Genomic DNA, 18,041 nt, shown 5'->3' on the forward strand with positions numbered 1-18,041 from the left:
GGCATATCGTATTAGGTATGTTTAGTTAAATTGGAAGAGTACTTGAATCAGAATTGGGTAACTCTTACATTTGGGAATAACATACTCTTATGGTATTCCATTCTTTTATGGAAAAATTGTATTGATAGAAATTCAGGTGTAAACAAATCTTTTGGGTCAAAATTATTATAAACCTCATGAGAAAGCAAAATAAAGATTTATTTTACAAATAGATTCTATAACATTTTGATATTGAATGATAAGTGCAATGGTTTATTGACAGAATTTGTTCTTTTTACAGATAACTTTAATGTTCCGTCTTTATCCAGTGATGAAAACTTTTATCAAAAATACAGTGTTCAAGGCCAGCACAGTAAGAGGTCTTATATATACACTCACAAATATGGAGTAGACTCCATTGCCTTTATTGCTGTAGATGCTTGCCTTTTACCTGGACCCCGGAGGCCTTTCAATTTCATTGGTAAGAAAAGGGTAATTGGTCCGTAACTGAAATGCAAACCAATGCTATTTATAGGAGTATTACTATTAGCGAAGCTGAAAGACAACCCATTAGAATCTTTGCGAGGGTTAACCACCTACTCGCAAGTTAGCCGGGGAGTAAGTAGCTACCCCTTTCACTCGCACACCTGTGACTGTAACTCGCTTTGCTTTTGACTCTGATGGAGAATGGTTATTACCCCTGTTCCTCCTTATCAAATATTTGGACAGCCATTTTTACTAACTTTTTTTGCTTTTTCTTTTGTAGATTGTGTGCGTTTACCTCCTAGCCAGCAATGCATATCTGCCCTGGTCCTGAGGGCTGCTCCTGCCTGATATTTATGTCCTCCATCGAAATCGATCCTCACTAGTTGTCCCGCATGTAGAGGTCAACTGTGTGATACCGTTAACACTTGTAGTGAATGTCGGGAATGGTCTGCCTCCCAGTGGGAAAGGTTTGGACAACGACGGAAGAAGGATAAAAGGGATTCTTCTCCTTTGAGGTCTTACTAGAAGCAGAAGTAACCCAAAGCTGCTGGTTCTGTTACCTGACCTTCCTCCAAAGCTCCTGCTCGGCCGGTTTCCTGTAGCGCAGGACAATTAACTCCTGGACAATTTCGGTCCTCGAGAAACGGTGTTGCTTCCCCTAACAAAGTGGCCCCGCAACTTCCCCTGGGTAAGTCCTTGTTACTTTCTTCTATTTTTCAGGGCTGGCCGTCCTTCGAGGGAGTTGTCGGAGCAGCTCATCCTGGAGGGTGCAAAGTTGCAGTGTTCTTTTGCTACCTAGATTGACCCAATGGCCCTGCCTACTGTCAATCTTTTGGTCCCTTAGGAGTCTTCTGCGGCCCTTCCTGCTGCCTCGGGTCCTACCTCGTCTTCCATTCCTGCCGCTGCCACAGAGGACTGCTCTCCCCCCTTGCTTAATTTCCTTCTGGGGTAGAGCAAAGTCCGAGGCAAGTCTCTCCTTCAGGTGATCACTTATCTCATTTGCTAGAGACCACCCTTTGAGACTCATCTTTGGAGTCTTGCTAGTCTGCCTTCCCTTGCGGAGGCTTGCTCTCATGGTCGTTGTCCTCGCCGAGCTTGTGCCCCTCTTCACCTCAATCGCCTAGAACTCGTAAGTGCGGTGACCCTTGTCGGTCCCACTGCACTCCACTTGGTTCCCAACCTTCGTCTGTGTCAACGGACTCTCCTCGGTCTCGGCGTTCATCAGACCAACTCTCCTCTCCATCTGCTTGTCAACAAACTCCGGTTCTTAGGTCTCCAGCTGGTTTCAGCCCCCTATTCGCTCTTCCCTTGCAGGCTCGTCAGCGTGCAGCTGTTTGCCATTCGCCCATGGTTAGCTGTTCACGAACTTTTCCAGCAGTTCGGCGTTCTTCTCTAGGTTACCGATCGCCAGCTTGCCAATCGCCAACAGCCCGCTGCTCGCCATTCACCCTTGCTCGTCACTCACCAACGGCTTGCTGATCTCCGAAGAGATTGTAAGGCAGATGACACAGGACCACCTGCTCGCTGTTCACCAACTCACCAATCGCCTAAATGATCGTCAGGTGATCGACAGTCTCATTCAGCAGCTCGTCTGCAGGTGACCACACGTGATCTCTCTCCAGCTGCATAGCGACTGCGGGAATCAGTCGCTTTAGGGAGCAGCGTGGCTCGTGTGAAGAGGGGCTTAGCAAGCCTTCTCCTTTTCGAGCCCCTAGGCGTTCTCCGGAGTGACAACAGTCTCCCCCTTATCGTTCGACTTCGCCTCGTTCTCCTCCCCGCAAGCACAGGATATCGCGTTCATTGGGGGAGAGCAGAGAAAGGCAAGGCTGCCTCCACCCAGCGGGAGTTCAAGGTTCCGAGGGAACCTCTTCAGGACCTGTACTGTCCCTCGTAAGGAGACTAGCACTGCAGCCCCCCCGCCAGGTCTTCTTCGACAGCAAGCAAGACTTACTTAGAGAAACCCTCTTCGTCATTCCCTTCAGGGGATCTCTCTGATAGCACTGCTATAGGTCAGGAGCCATGGGTTGGAGCTCTGGTGAGTGCCGTTACTCAAGCTTTTGTAACAGGTTTTCCCCCTGTGCCCTTCAGAGACTCCTATGATCCCCGTGGAAGAGCCTTCCTCGCTGTCGGCTGGCCCAAGGAGAAAATCCACGGTTCCTTCCTGCAAAGAGGCTTCGGTTTCTTCCTCTACCCTAAAGAAGAAAAGAGGAGTTTCTGACGTGATGGTCTCGACCAAGGTCAAGCTGACCCTCATCAAGACGTCCAAGCGGAGGCTAAGTATCACCGTACCTACTCCTCCTCATCCAATTGCTCCTCATCCAGCAGCCCAGAACGAAGCTCTAAGCAGGGATGAGTCCCTATATGGCTCCCTCCGCCCCTCTCCCATCAAGGAGGTTACTCGAGAGCTCAGAGCAGCCTCTAAACCCGTGGAAGATTCTATCTTTCCTCCTACAGGGGAGCAGCATAAAGGTGTCCCTCCAAAACTGTCCGTATTGAAGACCTTCTTCCTTACGAGGAAAGAGTCTAAGGATTCCAAGACACTGCTGAAGTCCTCAACGATGGTTGCAAGACCCACAGAGGTGGTCAGACAGTTATCACTTACTCATCACTTCAAGAATGACTAAGATCTACCCCAAGATTATGTCTCGTGGGTGGAAGACTTGAGTTCGCTGCCAGTCCAGACCATCAGAACCTGAACAAAAGTCCATGCACGTCATCTGGCAGGTTTTGGCCTGTAAGAGGTCTCTCAGTGGGTTAGGAGACAGGGCGAATGCTCCTCAGACGGCAAAGACACTGTCCTAGACCATGTCTTCAGGACTCAAAAGCCCCCCCAAGTCTAGTGCAGCCCTGCCCTTGTCTCATGGAAAGTGCCCAGCAAAAGGTGTTGACTCAGCTCACCGGCTCTCCTCTAGCTCCCTTCGCACAGGCCCATCCTCTTGACTCTTTCCACTCCTAATGTCCAGCAGAGGAAGTACTACAAGGTCCTTGATGAGCCTCTCCCAGCCCTTCCTCTACATTATTCCTTAGAGGAATTGATGAAGGAGATCTCTGGAGAGACTTTCAGGACTGCAAGTCTTATTCTCTGCTTCCGAGATCCTCAATCAGAAGAAGGTGGCATAGTATGCCATGCAGGCTACTTCGTGGCTAGATATCTGGTTGGGGTCCATGGGAAACTTGGTACGGACCAAGGATTTATCCAAAGAAAGCTCCAAGAAGGCGATCAAGGCTTTTCTTCTGTGGGTTACTTGTACCATAGAGTTCATTGCCCACCAAGTACTGTAGTAAACTTGTGGGCAAACTCCATCCTAAGACGATGGACTTGATAGGTGAGAGGTTTCATTGCCAAGTCCCACAAAGTGAGATTATGAAACTATGGAACTTTTCTCTGTTTGAGCTGAGAGACATGAGCAAGCTGCGGAGGGGATGAAGGAAGTCCCACCAAGACTCCCTCCTCCATAGAGCCTTAACATCCCCGCCCTATAGACCATCTACTCCTTCGCAGAACAAAATGCAGAAGCCAACGACAAGCAGAACAACAGCAACAGATTCAAAGGTGTCTAAAAAGCCCTTTCCTACCAAGGACAGGAAAGGCACCAAGTCTGCCCAAGGAGGGAAAAATCCAAGAGGTGGTGGCTGAGGTCGCAACCGCTAGGATGGGCGATCCCCTCACTTGTCCACCAGTAGGGGATGCCTGCATTGCTGCTGGCAGAGGTGGATGCAGCTTGTGGCCAAACCCTGGACAATCTCTGTGATTCTTTTAGGTTCTTTTAGGGTATCGTGTCCTGTTCATTCAATCTCTCCTTCCACTGACCAAGAATCAAAATTCCAGACCATATTGGAAAAGGGCGCTCTCCCAGAGGTCCTTGAAGACTCCCCAGGCTTCTTCATCCGAGTCTTTCTTGTGAAAAAGTCATCTGGAAGCTGGAGACCAGTCATCAACCTCTCTTGCAAACTGTGTTCAGCATGGAGAGGGCAGACAAGGTCAGACAAGCAGTATAACCACTGGACTTCATGTGCTCACTGGATCTAAAGAACGCATACTTGCAGATCCCATTCCATCCATCTTCAAGGAAGTATCTGAGAATCACTCTTGACAACTAGAAATACCAGCTCAAGGTGCTGTGCTTCGATCTTTCCACACCAACTCCGGTCTTCACGAAAGAGTTCACCCTAATATTTTCTTGGGCTCACAGAATCGGCATTTATCTCCTACGTTGTCTGGATGACTGGCTGATTTTAGCAGTCTCGTTGGTGACCCCCCTTCTGCACAGAGACAAACTTCTCGAACTTTGCCAAGATCTGGGGATCACGGTAAGCCTCAAGAAGTCATTACTACTGCCCTCCCAACGACTGGTATACCTAGGAATGATAATTGACGCCAATCTTCACAGAGCCTTCCCATCAGACGACAGGGTAGTGAGGCTAAGGAAGGTTGCAAGGCCATTCCTCAGACGAGAAGAACTCACATCCCAGAGGAGGTTATGTCTCCTTGGGCACCTATCATCCCTGGCCTGTCTACTTCACAACAGCCGCCTGAGGGATATGACATCTCCAATGGCATCTAAAGTCCACCTGGAATCAGGCCTTCGATTCCGACATTCTGATCCCCATGGGACCAAAGGAACAGACAAACCTTGAGAGGTGGGTGGCAGACAAGAATCTTCTAAAGGGCGTCGACCTTCTCGTCTCCCCTGGACTTGATGCTCTTCTCAGATGCATCAAAAGAAGGGCCCACATGCTGCACCACTTGACCTCAGGCCTATGGTCAGAGTTCAAAAGTACCTGTACATAAACCTCTTGGAGGTGAAAGCTACCTTCCTGGCCCTTCAACAGTTCCTGGAGGGCCACTGAGTGGCGGTAATGAGCGATAAAACTACAGTAGTGGCTCATATCAACAAACAAGGCAGTACTTTTTGCAGCCCCTATCCCATCTGGCAGTAGAGATACTGAGATGGGGAGAAAACAACTCTGTGACCATATCAGCTCTCTTCATTCTCGGCAAAAGGAATATGCTTGAGGACAACCTAAGCAGAGCTACTCAGATATTGGGCTCTAAGTGATCTTTGAATTATTAAGTTACCAACTAACCAAGTCCTGACTTTGTGGGATTCCCTGACGGTGCATCTGTTCGCAACAGCTCTGGATTTCAGGCTCCCTTTGTACTGCTCCCTAGTACCAGACCCTAAGGCTCCTTGGCAAGATGCATTCCAACAACGGTGGGACAACATCGACGTTTATGCCTTTCCCCCGTTTGGTCTGATGAGAAGAGTACTCAACAAGGCCAGAACATCAGTCAATCTCTCAATGACCCTCACAGCTCCGCTGTGGCATCACGCAGAATATCCTTAGACCATCTGCAACTCCTAATGTAGCTTCCAAGAGAGCTCCTTCCACGGCACGATCTACTCAGACAACTACATGCCAACATTTTCCACAAGACCGTAGCTTCACTACGACTTCACGCCCAGAGACTATCCAGCACCTCATCACTAAGAGAGGTTTTGCACTGCGAGTTGCGAAAAGGATGGCTGGACACCTGCGAAGATCTTCAGCTTATGTCTACCAGGCAAAGTGGAATGTCTTCTGTGGTTGGTGTTGTGGAAGGGTCTCTCCCCCCTCAATGCCACTATAACAGCAATAGCAGAGTTCCTCGTGCATCTGGGGGAAGAAATGCTCCTCTCGGTTTCAGCAGTAAAAGGCTATCCCCCAGCCTCGAGTCTCACCTTTAAGCTGAAAGTAGTAGATATTTCCTCTTCGCTAGAACTTTCTCTCCTCATACTGAGTTACGAACTTACTTGTCCCCAGTCAGAAGTGAGACCTCCTACATGAAACGTGGTTCGGGTCCTTCGATCCAAGAAGGGTCCTCCCTACGAACCATTATACTAAGCAACAGATCGCTACCTGACGTTGAAGACGGTGTTCCTACTCGCCTTGGCTTCGGCCAAAAGAGTTAGCGAACTTCATGGTCTCTCGTATCACATCACCCATTCAAGAGGATGGGGAGAGGTAAGCTTCAGCTTTGTCCCTGAATTTGTAGCAAAGAATCCTAGATTCGATTCCTTGCAGATAACGAGTCTCTATTCTGTAACCAACGACCCAGATCAACTGCTACAATGTCCAGTAAGAAGTTTGAGGTACTACATCAAAACAGCATCAGCAGCAACTCGCCCCGATGTACCAGCATTTTCATCAGCATGGGGAAGATCAAGAGGAGGATCATGAAAAACGCCATCACTGCTTGGATTCTCAAAGTCATTGACCTCGCACTAAATCCAAGCCGTCCTCCGATGCATCGACCCAGAGCTCACAATGTCAGGGGTATTGGTGCGTCCTTGACTTTCAAACGCAACTACTCTATGGCAAAGGTTCTACAAGCGGGCGTGTAGAATCGTTGAACAACCTTCACCGACCACTACTTGCAAGACGTAACTCCCGGGGGCTCGATAAGTTTTCTATCGGTCTTGTGGTAGCTGCACACTGCTGCTTAATACTCCAAGCTCCTTTATGGACATCTAGCAGGAGTTTGAGGGCATTGGTTACCCAGTTTTAGTGTGAGTGAATGATTTAGAAGTACTGGCTCTTTCTTTTCTTCATCCTTTATTCTCTTAGGCAAATCAGCATCCAGGGTCCTCTGCCTAGCTGACCTTGACCAACTGCAGGTAAACAATTATTCCCTCGTGTAATCTGGTATTGTGTCAATACTGTTACATCCCCATACCTGGTGGAGAAGGTATTGGGAATATCTTGGTGGCTCGGACAATTCCTATGACTGAAGAATTCTTACCTTGACAGACATTGCTAGTATCGCAAACACACAGCTTGTGTAGGCCGCAGACAAAGCATAGCAAGGTTCTAGCGAGGTGTAGGGTTTGCACCTACTATTGCTAACACACACACACACACACACACATGGGAATCCCCAGGTCAAAGCCAAAAAGCCAGATTGGCAGGGACTTCCACCCTCCTAATGGGCGAGTCAACCTCCATAAATAGTGTTGGTTTGTATTTCAGTTTCAGAACAAATGATAAATTTGGAAATAATTTGAATTTTTCCTAACGATACAAACCTGTAGCATCTGCATGAATAGTTCTACCCCAAAGCAGAATTATTTACTGTCACAGATGTGTGAGCGAGAAGGGTAGTTACTTTCTTCCCCCCTCCCCCCGCTTATAGAGGGTAGGTGGTTAACACTCGCTAAAATTCTAATGGCTCGTCTTTCAGCTTCGCCGAAAGTAATACCCCTATAAATAGCTTGCATATTTGTATCATTAGGAAAAATACAAATTACTTCCAAACTTTTCATCTTTAAGTTTTGTAATCAGATAAGTAAATTTAAAATTTCATGCTTATTTCCATTTACGGTATTGTAGATAAATTGTTTTACCATTCAAGGGTATCTAACTGTTTACAAGAAGTTTATTGTTTATGGCATTTAGTTAACTGTATTCCATGTAAGCAATTAACTTAATTGACACCTGAGAATTTTAATAAGCTTATTGATTTGTAGATATTTAATGATTGAATGTTTTCCTTTTTTATGCATCAAGAAAAAAATGGAAATTCAGATTCTTATACAGTAATGCCTTGACATGGAGTATAATGTGTTCCTGGACCAAGCTCATATGTCAAATTACTTGTATCTTGAAGTCAGTTTTTCCCATAACTGGAAAAAATTAATCCATTCCTGCCCTCTTAAAAATGCCCAAGTCAATTATATAACAATGGGAAACATGTTTTTAATTGCTATAGAACATTTCATACACTCACAAAATTATATAAATGATTGCTGGAATGTGATCGGCAATAAAATGTTATTTTAGTATGGAGTTCTTACCTTCGAAACAGATGATAGTGGGTAACAGCGGTGTGCATGGAGGGAGGAAGGGAAGGAGAGAATTTGACGGTACATGTACGGTATTTGCAGTTCCTTACACTATGTAGCATAACACTGAAACTCAAAAATTAACTTAACTGAACCTAGTTTACTGAATTTTTTTTTTTACTGTTCTTCACTTGTCTTGGTTCCTTTTGCCTCGCTTTCACTTTCACTTGCTGCAGTCCTTTTAAAAGAATATTTATCCAAGTAGTTTTGTTGCTGTCTCCCTTTCAAAATGTAGAAATGAGTCGGGCAAGTGTCCTTAAAAAGAGTTGAAGCACAACCAGTAGACAATTTATCAGGGAGGTTGGGCTGTGGCACCCTAGCAGTACCAGCTGAACTCGGCTGAGTCCCTGGTTAGGCTGGAGGAACGTAGAGAGTAGAGGTCCCCTTTTTGTTTTGTTTCTTGTTGTTGTCGGCTACCCCCCAAAATTGGGGGAAGTGCCTTTGGTATATGTATGTATGTATCTCTTTTCAACAAAATCAGACACATCGTGTCACTTAGCCAACACCTCTCCCTCGAAGAAAGAAATCCCTCTGTTTCCACCTGCTTGCTACAGAGCTCGTGCAACACCTCTGAATGTTGCTTCGTCTGGAACTCTATCAACTTCTCAGTCCTGAACTCTTCTTGATGCTCCTCGACAAGGTCATTCACATCTGCCTCATCTATCTCCAGCCCCATGGACTTTCCGAGAGGCACAATCTCGTTTAACACAAAGGGTTCGCGGTCAAGCTGCGTATCAAACCCTTCGAAATCCCTTTCGCCCCCAGAATCTGGCTTTAATTTCTTCCAAGCTGAATTTAATGTTCACACACATCGTGCTGTAATTTTTAAGCAATTCACAATGTTAAAATGGTGCTTCCAAAATTCATGAAGAGTGAGGTTGGTGTTATCTGTGACACCTAAATATTTTTTTAAATGCTTTGTGTACAGCTTCTTGAAATTTGAAATGACCTGATGGGGGTCCATGGGCTGAAGGAGTAGAGTGGTGTTGGGCAGGAGATAGAGGATCTTAATGAATTTGAAATCATTGAGAATGTCATCTTCAAGACCTGGAGAGTGGGCAAAGACAGTCTAAAATGAGATGTTTCAATGGTAGGTTTTTCTTCGTGAAATGACTCGTAACCCGTGCCTTTGAAGTTGCTTGCCACTTCACTTGAAGCTTTTCCTCCAAGATCTTGTGATTCTTGAAAGCATCTGGTTTTTCAGTGTGATACACCAGCAGTGGCTTGATCTTGTAGTCACTACTGCCATTAGAATTAGCACACAAGGATAGAGGCAATCTATCTTTCATGGGTTTATGGCCCAGCAATTTCTTCTCTTATGTGGTGTTGAATGTCCTCCATGGCATCTTTTCATCAAAAAGGCCAGTTTCATCGCTATTGAAGACTTAGTGGAAGTAACCTTCTGCAGTAACAAACGAGCCAAAATGTTCGACGTACTCTTTTGCGGCTTTCACATCTGAACTCGCAGCTTCTCCATGCCCCACAACCAAGTGGATCCCAGTTTAAAGGTTTAAATGTCGCTCATGAATGGCAGAGGCAAGGGACAGTGACAATGCCCTAGCAATCAGGACAATGCCCTAGAGACTGACCATATATTATGTGATCAGCGCCCAAGCCTCTTCTTCACCCAGGCTAGGACCAGGGAGGGCCAGGCATTGGCTGCTGATGACTCAACAGATAGACCTATAGGCTCCCCCAAACCCCCCAACCTTAGCTCACAAGGATGGTAAGGTTACAGACACTTATGGCACTAACGAGTCTGAGCTGGACTCGAACCCCCGACTGGCAAACACCAGGCAGAGACGTTACCAATCAGGCCACAGCTGTTTAAAGTTATCAAACCAGCCACAACTAGCTTTAAACGTCTCTAGTGGCGTTGATGTCAACCTAGTCTCGGCTGCTTCCCTTTGTTTCAAATCTTTGTAGATTGCGCTTGCCTTCTCACAGGTGATTGTCTTGGTAACGCTATCTCTCGCCAGCTGCTTTTCTTTAATCCACAGCAACAGAAGCCTCTCCATCTCATTTTTATCTGTCCGTAACTTAGACATGACGGTTAGGCCTTTGGAAGGCTTCGTGCTCTTTATAGCATCCTTCTGTTTGAGAATGCTACATGTCGTCGATGTACTCCTCGCGTAATGATGGGCCTACTCATTCATACGGACACACGCTCCTGTTTTTCATATCACACTTCACTTCTATCACCATCATGTGCTTTCTCTTCTTACTGCCAATGTTTCCATTCAGTTTCTTTGGACCCATCATTTATTAGGATAATTGTCTACAAATATACATTAAAATCATGTACAGTAAATAATGCAAACAACACGGGAGATGCACGGAGATGCGTACAGCAGTAAGAGATCATGCGCAATGAATGAGTGATGCGGGCTTCAAGAGCTCCTAAGCGCTTTGCCACCTAGCATTAGCATCTGTAACTGTGCTTGTATCTCAAGTTTGAGCTTGTATCTCAATGCAAAGATTTGCTCTGTGGCTTGCTTATATCTTGAAATGCTCATATGTCAAGGTATTACTATAAAGTTGAAGCATATTAAATATCCATTACTGTTCTATATTAAGTAGAAAAAACAGAATACAGTATGACATCAATAGAAGTAGATATAGACATAAGCTTTCCTGATGATGTGTTATTTACATATAGTACAATTGTAGATAATACTTGTAAATTTGTACAAGATTTTAGCAATTATCAAATACAAAATAAATAGAAATACTTTTTATATACTAATGGCTTAAATTGATGTGAATTTGTTGTAGAAAATCCTGTTTTTACTCTTTGCAGGGGTTGTCACTAACTCTGAAATGAAGCTTTTACAAGATTTTGAAGTTGCCAGTCGCCATAGTAATTACACAATTTGGTTTGGACACTACCCAACCTCTTGTATACTCTCACCGGAACCGGGAATTCGTCGTTTAATGGGAAGAGGGCTAGCCTATATGTGTGGTCATTTGCACACGCTTGGAGGTCTTGTTCCTAACATGTATACACGCCAACACACAGGTTCTTTAGAACTAGAACTAGGTGATTGGAAGGACAGTCGCATGTAAGTGGTGTTTTATTTTCTTCTCAGTCCACTATTTTGCATGCTTCTGGGTATGATTATCCCCCATAGTGTTAAAATTATGGAAATAATGGTACTGTGGGAATTTTGAAACTAGTTTATAATGAGGGAATTTATTTTTTCACATCTCTATAGGAAACATTGCAATTACCGGTATATAATTAGATTCACTTTATCTGAAGCTGGTTCTCATTTGTGGCTATTTAAGTAAAAGGCAAAAATATTTCAAACTTTTAGAATTAAAATTATGCATTTTAAGCTATTATCCTTTAGCACATTCTTATATAATGCACTAACTCTTATTGCTTGGTAGATTTCTCCCCTCCAAATATGGAAGGTACTTTAAGTAATTTTAATTACCGTATTTCCCGTCCCATAAAACGCACCTTTTTTTTTTTTTTGAAAACTGCCCCCAAAAAATCACCCTGCGTCTTAACTCTAAGAAAAATTTGTAAAGGGGATTTTGACAACCCTGATATGCCCAACAAATGACATACAAGCACTCACACTCACCAGACATAAAATATAAACCTACAATTATCATTCATATATAATAAATAGATTTATTTTTATACTGCCCTTCATCTAATGAAGTAAAGTAGCAAGTTATTTATTTGTTTTGGTAATCAGCTGGTGACTCGCCAACCCACTCCTACAAGCAAACATGCCAACTAGTGGTCTCCTAACAGATGACGCTATGACATATTAACTGTTTATGGAGTTTTTATCTATTTTATCATATTTTCTTATGATAAAGCAATACAGTACTTTGATAATGACTTTGTTTCCCGAGTTTAAAAATAATACAAACAAATAGTTGTTGGATACGACTTTGAAAAAAAACACCTTGCTGTTAGTTGAGTGCAGTGTTACCAAGTTAACAGAAAAGTAACTAGAGTCACACATTTAGTAGCAAAAGTATTCCATCTAGAGGAAATTCTAGACTTCTTTGATTAATAATTTATTTTGGATGAAAATGTGTAGGTTATATGAGGAATTTGGGAAATATTACTAGAATATTACTTGTTTACCAAAATTTGATTAAGAATATTTGGCAACCCTGCTTTCTTGTAAACAACACGCACCTGAAACTGAACTTGTAGTTGTGGTAGCAGTTGCGACTGGTTTAGTGGTTTTTTACATGCATGTGTAATAAATTTGGGATAACCAGCGATCAGTTAATTGATATTAACTTAAACATTTAATAATATACCCCAAAAAGAAAATTTACTGTGCCAGAGTCGCTGACTAAGAATTGCTGCTATGGTAGCATGTAAAATCCTCAATTTTTTTTATTTCCAAAAATGGTTCTGCTCTTACCACTTGTAGCGTCTTAAGACACTGTAAATACGGTATGTTTTAAGCTGTTCTGTATCTCTATTTAATATATGATTGTTCTCAATATATCTTGATAATGTAACAGCAAATATTTTTTTCTATTCTTGAAACTATAACTAATGATAAAAGGTTGGTTAATGTCCTTTGCTAAGACAGTTATGAAACTTCACCATACCCAAAAGTGTTCTGAATATAACAGCAATGTGAAGTTTTGAGTTGAAGATTCTTGTAGAATTCAAAAGAATTGCTTTTGCATGTGAGGCAGTTGCTTCTTTTTTTTTCTTCAGTTTTGCCATTGTATTTTGAGAACCATGTTAGATCAATCAATATATCTTTTCAGCTGAGCACATTGTAAACTTTATTGTGTGGCAAAAGAAATAAGCAACATTGTTTCCAGTTTTACCATTTCCTTAACTATACAGTATATGAATTATAAACTTAAAACTTGTGTTATACACCATTTGAAGATGCACCAGTACTCTTAGGTGACGTATGAATGGAAATTCATATGTATATACAGTATCCAGAGAAATTCACATATAAGTTTGACAGTTTAGAATGGTTGAAAAACTTGAAACCTATACAGTAGACTGCCAGGCGAGTGGTGGTCGTGTCTTCAGAAAGGGAAGCTGGTAGTCTTCTCCGAGGATGTCCACTTCCCATGGCTCTGGTCCCATCTTCCAGCCAGACCTTCAGAATTATTGAAGGCAATCCCGCACATAGTAGATAAGAGGAAAAAAACAAACTTTACTCTTTTTGTCTCCTTTTCTGGAGACTTTATGATTGAACACTTGCTTCTATAGGCTAAAGAATGACTGCTGTTTTCATCCCTGTAGTGTTTACACCGATATGCAAAGATGACTTCTTAACTGGAGTGGCTAGGAGTCCTCTGTTGTCTGATCCAGGGGGAAGAGAGAATGGACTAATAGTCACTCTTCCCCTATAGCCTTGTATCAGGTACTAGGGTTTTCAAACAGATATAGACAAGTTACTTATGGCTGGCTTGATTGTAGCTGAATCTAGTTTGCGCCATGTATCTATCACTGTCTCCAGGAACAAGCAATAGTCCACAATGTTTGCCAAGTGGAAATTCTTAAAATTGGGAGAAGGCATGTCCAAAACCACTTGGATGATGATATGGAAAAACCAAGTCTCTGAACAAGAGAACCCACCAATATCTTGGCCTTCGTAAGGTCCTCTGGATGACCTGGCTTCATATGCCAAAGGTTTTCATAATGCTCAACACCTACTCCTGCCAGAATGGCCGGGAATTCTCATGAAATTCTTGATGGTATCCTCTTTAGAAGCCGTGAAACTGAGGAGGTTTGTTTTGATTGAGTGAAGCATCCAGACAGTTTATTAAATTTTCTCTGCTGTGTAAAAATCAGGAGCCTATCATAGGTTATGAAATATTTCCTGGCATCCAGTACCTCATATCTGCCAGTGTCTCCACTGCAGCATTGGCCATTAAAAAACTAAAAGAAAAATACTGTTTTACTTAAACCTGCCTTGGATTCTGCTGTTGAAACCACCTTCCTGGTTTTCTGTTGCCTCTACATGTAAAAGATTCTGAAGATTCAATTAAATACTGTATTTTGATTAGCAATTTCATCTTTCTAAGGCATCGGGGAATTTAAAAGGTCCTTGTCATCTATGGTAGTTAAGATATGAATCTTCTCTCCATTCCTCTCTAGTTATTTGAAACGATCTGATTTTTTGGTTTCAAGCATTTTGAGTGTAGAGAACTGACTGTCTGGGATCATAGAAGATTATCTATTTCCATTCAAGAGGACCATTTCATACCTTGTCTAGAAATAAGCAGCTAGCCTAAGAACTTCTGCTATGTCATTGTATTTTGAAATCAATCTGGAAACAATCTTGGCACAAGTCTATGGTCAAGCCATTATCCTGTGTAAATTACCATGGCCATGATTGGGTTTCTTGATATCTGAATGGCTAGGAATCGAGCCTGGTTCGTTGGTAGAATTAGCAACCTATTGAGATACTACTGCAAGAGAATTATGGGGTCCTTTTCCTGGCCAGATAGTACTACATTGGATCTTTCTCTCTGGTTACGGTTTATTTTCCCTTTGCTTACACATGCACACTGAATAGTCTGTCCTATTCTTTACATGAATGGCTAGGACTCTAGCCTGGTTCTTTGGTAGAATTAGCAACCTATTGAGATACTACTGCAAGAGAATTATGGGGTCCTTTGCCTGGCCAGATAGTACTACATTGGATCTTTCTCACTGGTTACGGTTCATTTTCCCTTTGCCTACACATGCACACCGAACAGTCTGCCCTATTCTTTACATATTCTCTCCTCTTTCCTCATACACCTGACAACACTGAGATTACCAAACAATTCTTCTTCTCCCAAGGGGTTACTGCACTGTAATTGTTCAGTGACTACTTAACTCTTAGTAAGGGTAGAAGAGACTCTTTAGCTATGGTAAGCAACTCTTCTAGAAGGACACTCCAAAATCAAACCATCGTTCTCTAGTCTTGGGTAGTGCCATAGCCTCTGTACCATGGTCTTCCACTGTCATGGGTTAAAGTTCTCTTGCTTGAGGGTACACTCGAGCATACTATGCTATCTTATTTCTCTTCTGCTTATTTTGTTAAAGTTTTTAGAGTTTATATAGGAAATATTTATTTTAATGTTACTGTTCTTAAAATTTTTTAATTTTCCTTGTTTCCTTTCCTCACAGGGCTATTTTCCCTGTTGGAGGCCCTGGGCTTATAGCATCCTGCTTTTCCAACTAGGGTTGTAGCTTGGCAAGTAATGATACATCATACATACATACACCAAGGCACTTCCCCCAATTTTGGGGGGTAGCCGACATCAACAAATGAAACAAAACAAAAAAGGGGACCTCTACTCTCTACGTTCCTCCAGCCTAACAAGGGACTCAACCGAGCTTGGCCATGATTATGGCTCCAGATATCTACTTGGGCCTGACCTCAGGGTAGTTCCATGGTTAAGTTACTTTCCCATTTGTTATTTTTGCAGTATCCAGAGGCCCTAGCATTTATATGGCCATGCTCCTGGCTTATTAAATTCTTTTGTGTGTGACTGTTATTGTTACCCCTATCTTGATGACTTGAATTGAAGTACTCTCTTCCTTTGAGGATGAAGGTTTTCTTCAAGGATACCACACTACATTTTTGTAAATCTTTGCTTGCATTATGACCTGGAGGGGTTAATGCAGTTTTGTAAATCTTTACTTGCATTATGACCTGGAGTTGTTCACATGGTGAAAGTAGTTGCATTCACATGGATGATAGAGGAGGCTTATTTTGTCTAGTTTCCTGAGGGAAAAGGATGGAAGAAGAACTGCCACAATCAAGCGCTAAAGTGCTCTTATATAATTTTCTAGGTCAAAGAAATGAGTACTACTTCTCAAGTTGGTTCTTTTACTTCTTTGCAATGTTGGAATCTGCTAAAGGAACAGCTGTTAGGTGAGCTGGAGAATCGTTAAAGATCTGGGGAATTCATTAAACTGTGTGTACTTTTATTGGCACATAAAGTTGGGTATTCCTAGACTGTGATTGTGGCTAATTGTAAGTACAGTACAGTAATGGGTTTATGGTGGAACAGTTTAAAATTGTTATTTTATTTTCTATATTTTTTAACTTTTTAAAGAAAGTGTACCACACATCACTATTCTCATGTAATTTCTTAATTTGTCATTATGGCTCTGAATGGGTTTTCAGGCTTTCTACTATATCTGGGTTTCAGTCTCTAGTATATGTTATCCTTCCTTCATTCTAAATAATGAGCACTTGGGTAATTTCATCCGTGTACACCAAATCTCTGGTGCAAATGCTTACTGAATAGAAGCTATTGATGTTTGTGAATGAAAAGTAATGTGTATAGGGAAACCTAATTCTGTTTATGTAATAGTATTTAACCCTTACATCTAGTAAGCTATTATGTGTGTGTTTTTGGTACTGAATTTGTCATATATAATTTCATATTGCTTTTACTGTGTTGCAAATTTTTTCTTATGGATGTTGTCCTATAGGAATTTTTAGAAGTGTGTTGCTGGTATTCTTAATAACTGCCCTTTAGATGCATTAGCTTAGCCTAGCTATTTTATCTACTTGTGTAATACCATAACGCTAATGTTTCCTGCACCTTTTTATTGTAATTTTGCACTTCCAACAAGATACTATTGGTGCATTTTTGAGAGTTTTTCAGTATGCTTCATGGATGAATCTTTATTTTTCCGTATAGTGTCTACTCAGAGTTAACCTCTTGTGCTCGTGCGGTGAGCTGGTGTCAACAATATCCTTTTTGTCTTTTAACTGTTTTGAATGACCTCCTCATCCTTGCTCATTTCAGTTTTGCTGCGTACTCCTATGGTGTTTGGCTTTCCCAGTTATTACCTGTAGGATACTAGTATGCTGTGCTTGTAATTACCTTGAGTACATTCTTAGAATCTTCATTAGTCAGCCAGCAGAACTGCTCACACAAGTAAGTGTGCCTTATTAATGTTACAATATACCTGGCACAACTATATAGAATAATCACTTAATGGAGCTTACCTATTTTGTTTTGTTGCATGTTTAGTTGCTTCATTATACAATCGCATATCATTCATGCCCTACTTGAGGGTTATTTCGCTTTTGCTACATTTATTGTTAAACGCCATTTTTGCTAGGTCTGATACAATGTATTAGGTTACAGTAGCATCATAAAATCTTTAATTTAATCTGTAAATTGTAGGTTAGAAAATGTCTCGTAAAACTGGATTAGAGTTACTAGGTAATATGATAAAAAACTTTTTTACATGGGAAGTACATGTATTAGCCTTCATTTTGGTCATCAGAGTTATAACTTGTTTCTTTGTAACGCATACCCATCCAAAATATTTTCTTGTAGATTTAAGGATTGGCCAGAAGTTATTAGACAAAATATTAATATTGTCATCAAACAATTTGAGTATGGTAGAACATAAGGAAAAAATAAGTTTATTAAAGAATGCATAAAAGTACTATAAATGTGGGTCTATTAAACAAAATTTATCTACATGTGTATAATAATAAATAGTTGAAATTTTTAAATATTTACTCAAACTATAGATGATAGTTCAAGCCAAAAAAGTGCAGGATACAGGAGGATGGAGAGAAATCAATCTACATTTAACCCCATTCAAGGAAAACCTGACAAGTATACTATGATTGTGATTACACCTGAGGTCCAGAGACATCTAATATGTCATCTCAAACACATTATTAAAGATCATGATTTTGGTTAGCTTGCAAT

At 41.9% G+C, this 18,041-nt stretch overlaps 1 protein-coding gene across 2 annotated transcripts in view; it reads left to right on the top strand.

Annotated features, from left to right (window-relative positions):
• LOC137620587 (transmembrane protein 62-like) overlaps window positions 1-18,041 on the top strand; it is an 83,175-nt gene that overhangs the window by 26,628 nt on the left and 38,506 nt on the right. For both annotated transcript variants that reach the window (XM_068350843.1, XM_068350842.1), the window contains exons 5-6: window positions 281-460; window positions 11,149-11,410. In XM_068350843.1, the coding sequence (XP_068206944.1) occupies window positions 281-460; window positions 11,149-11,410 (442 nt within the window). The remainder of the gene's footprint in view (window positions 1-280; window positions 461-11,148; window positions 11,411-18,041) is intronic.

This window comes from Palaemon carinicauda, chromosome 27 (genome assembly GCF_036898095.1).
Source record: "Palaemon carinicauda isolate YSFRI2023 chromosome 27, ASM3689809v2, whole genome shotgun sequence".
Taxonomy (NCBI): Eukaryota; Metazoa; Arthropoda; class Malacostraca; order Decapoda; family Palaemonidae; genus Palaemon; species Palaemon carinicauda.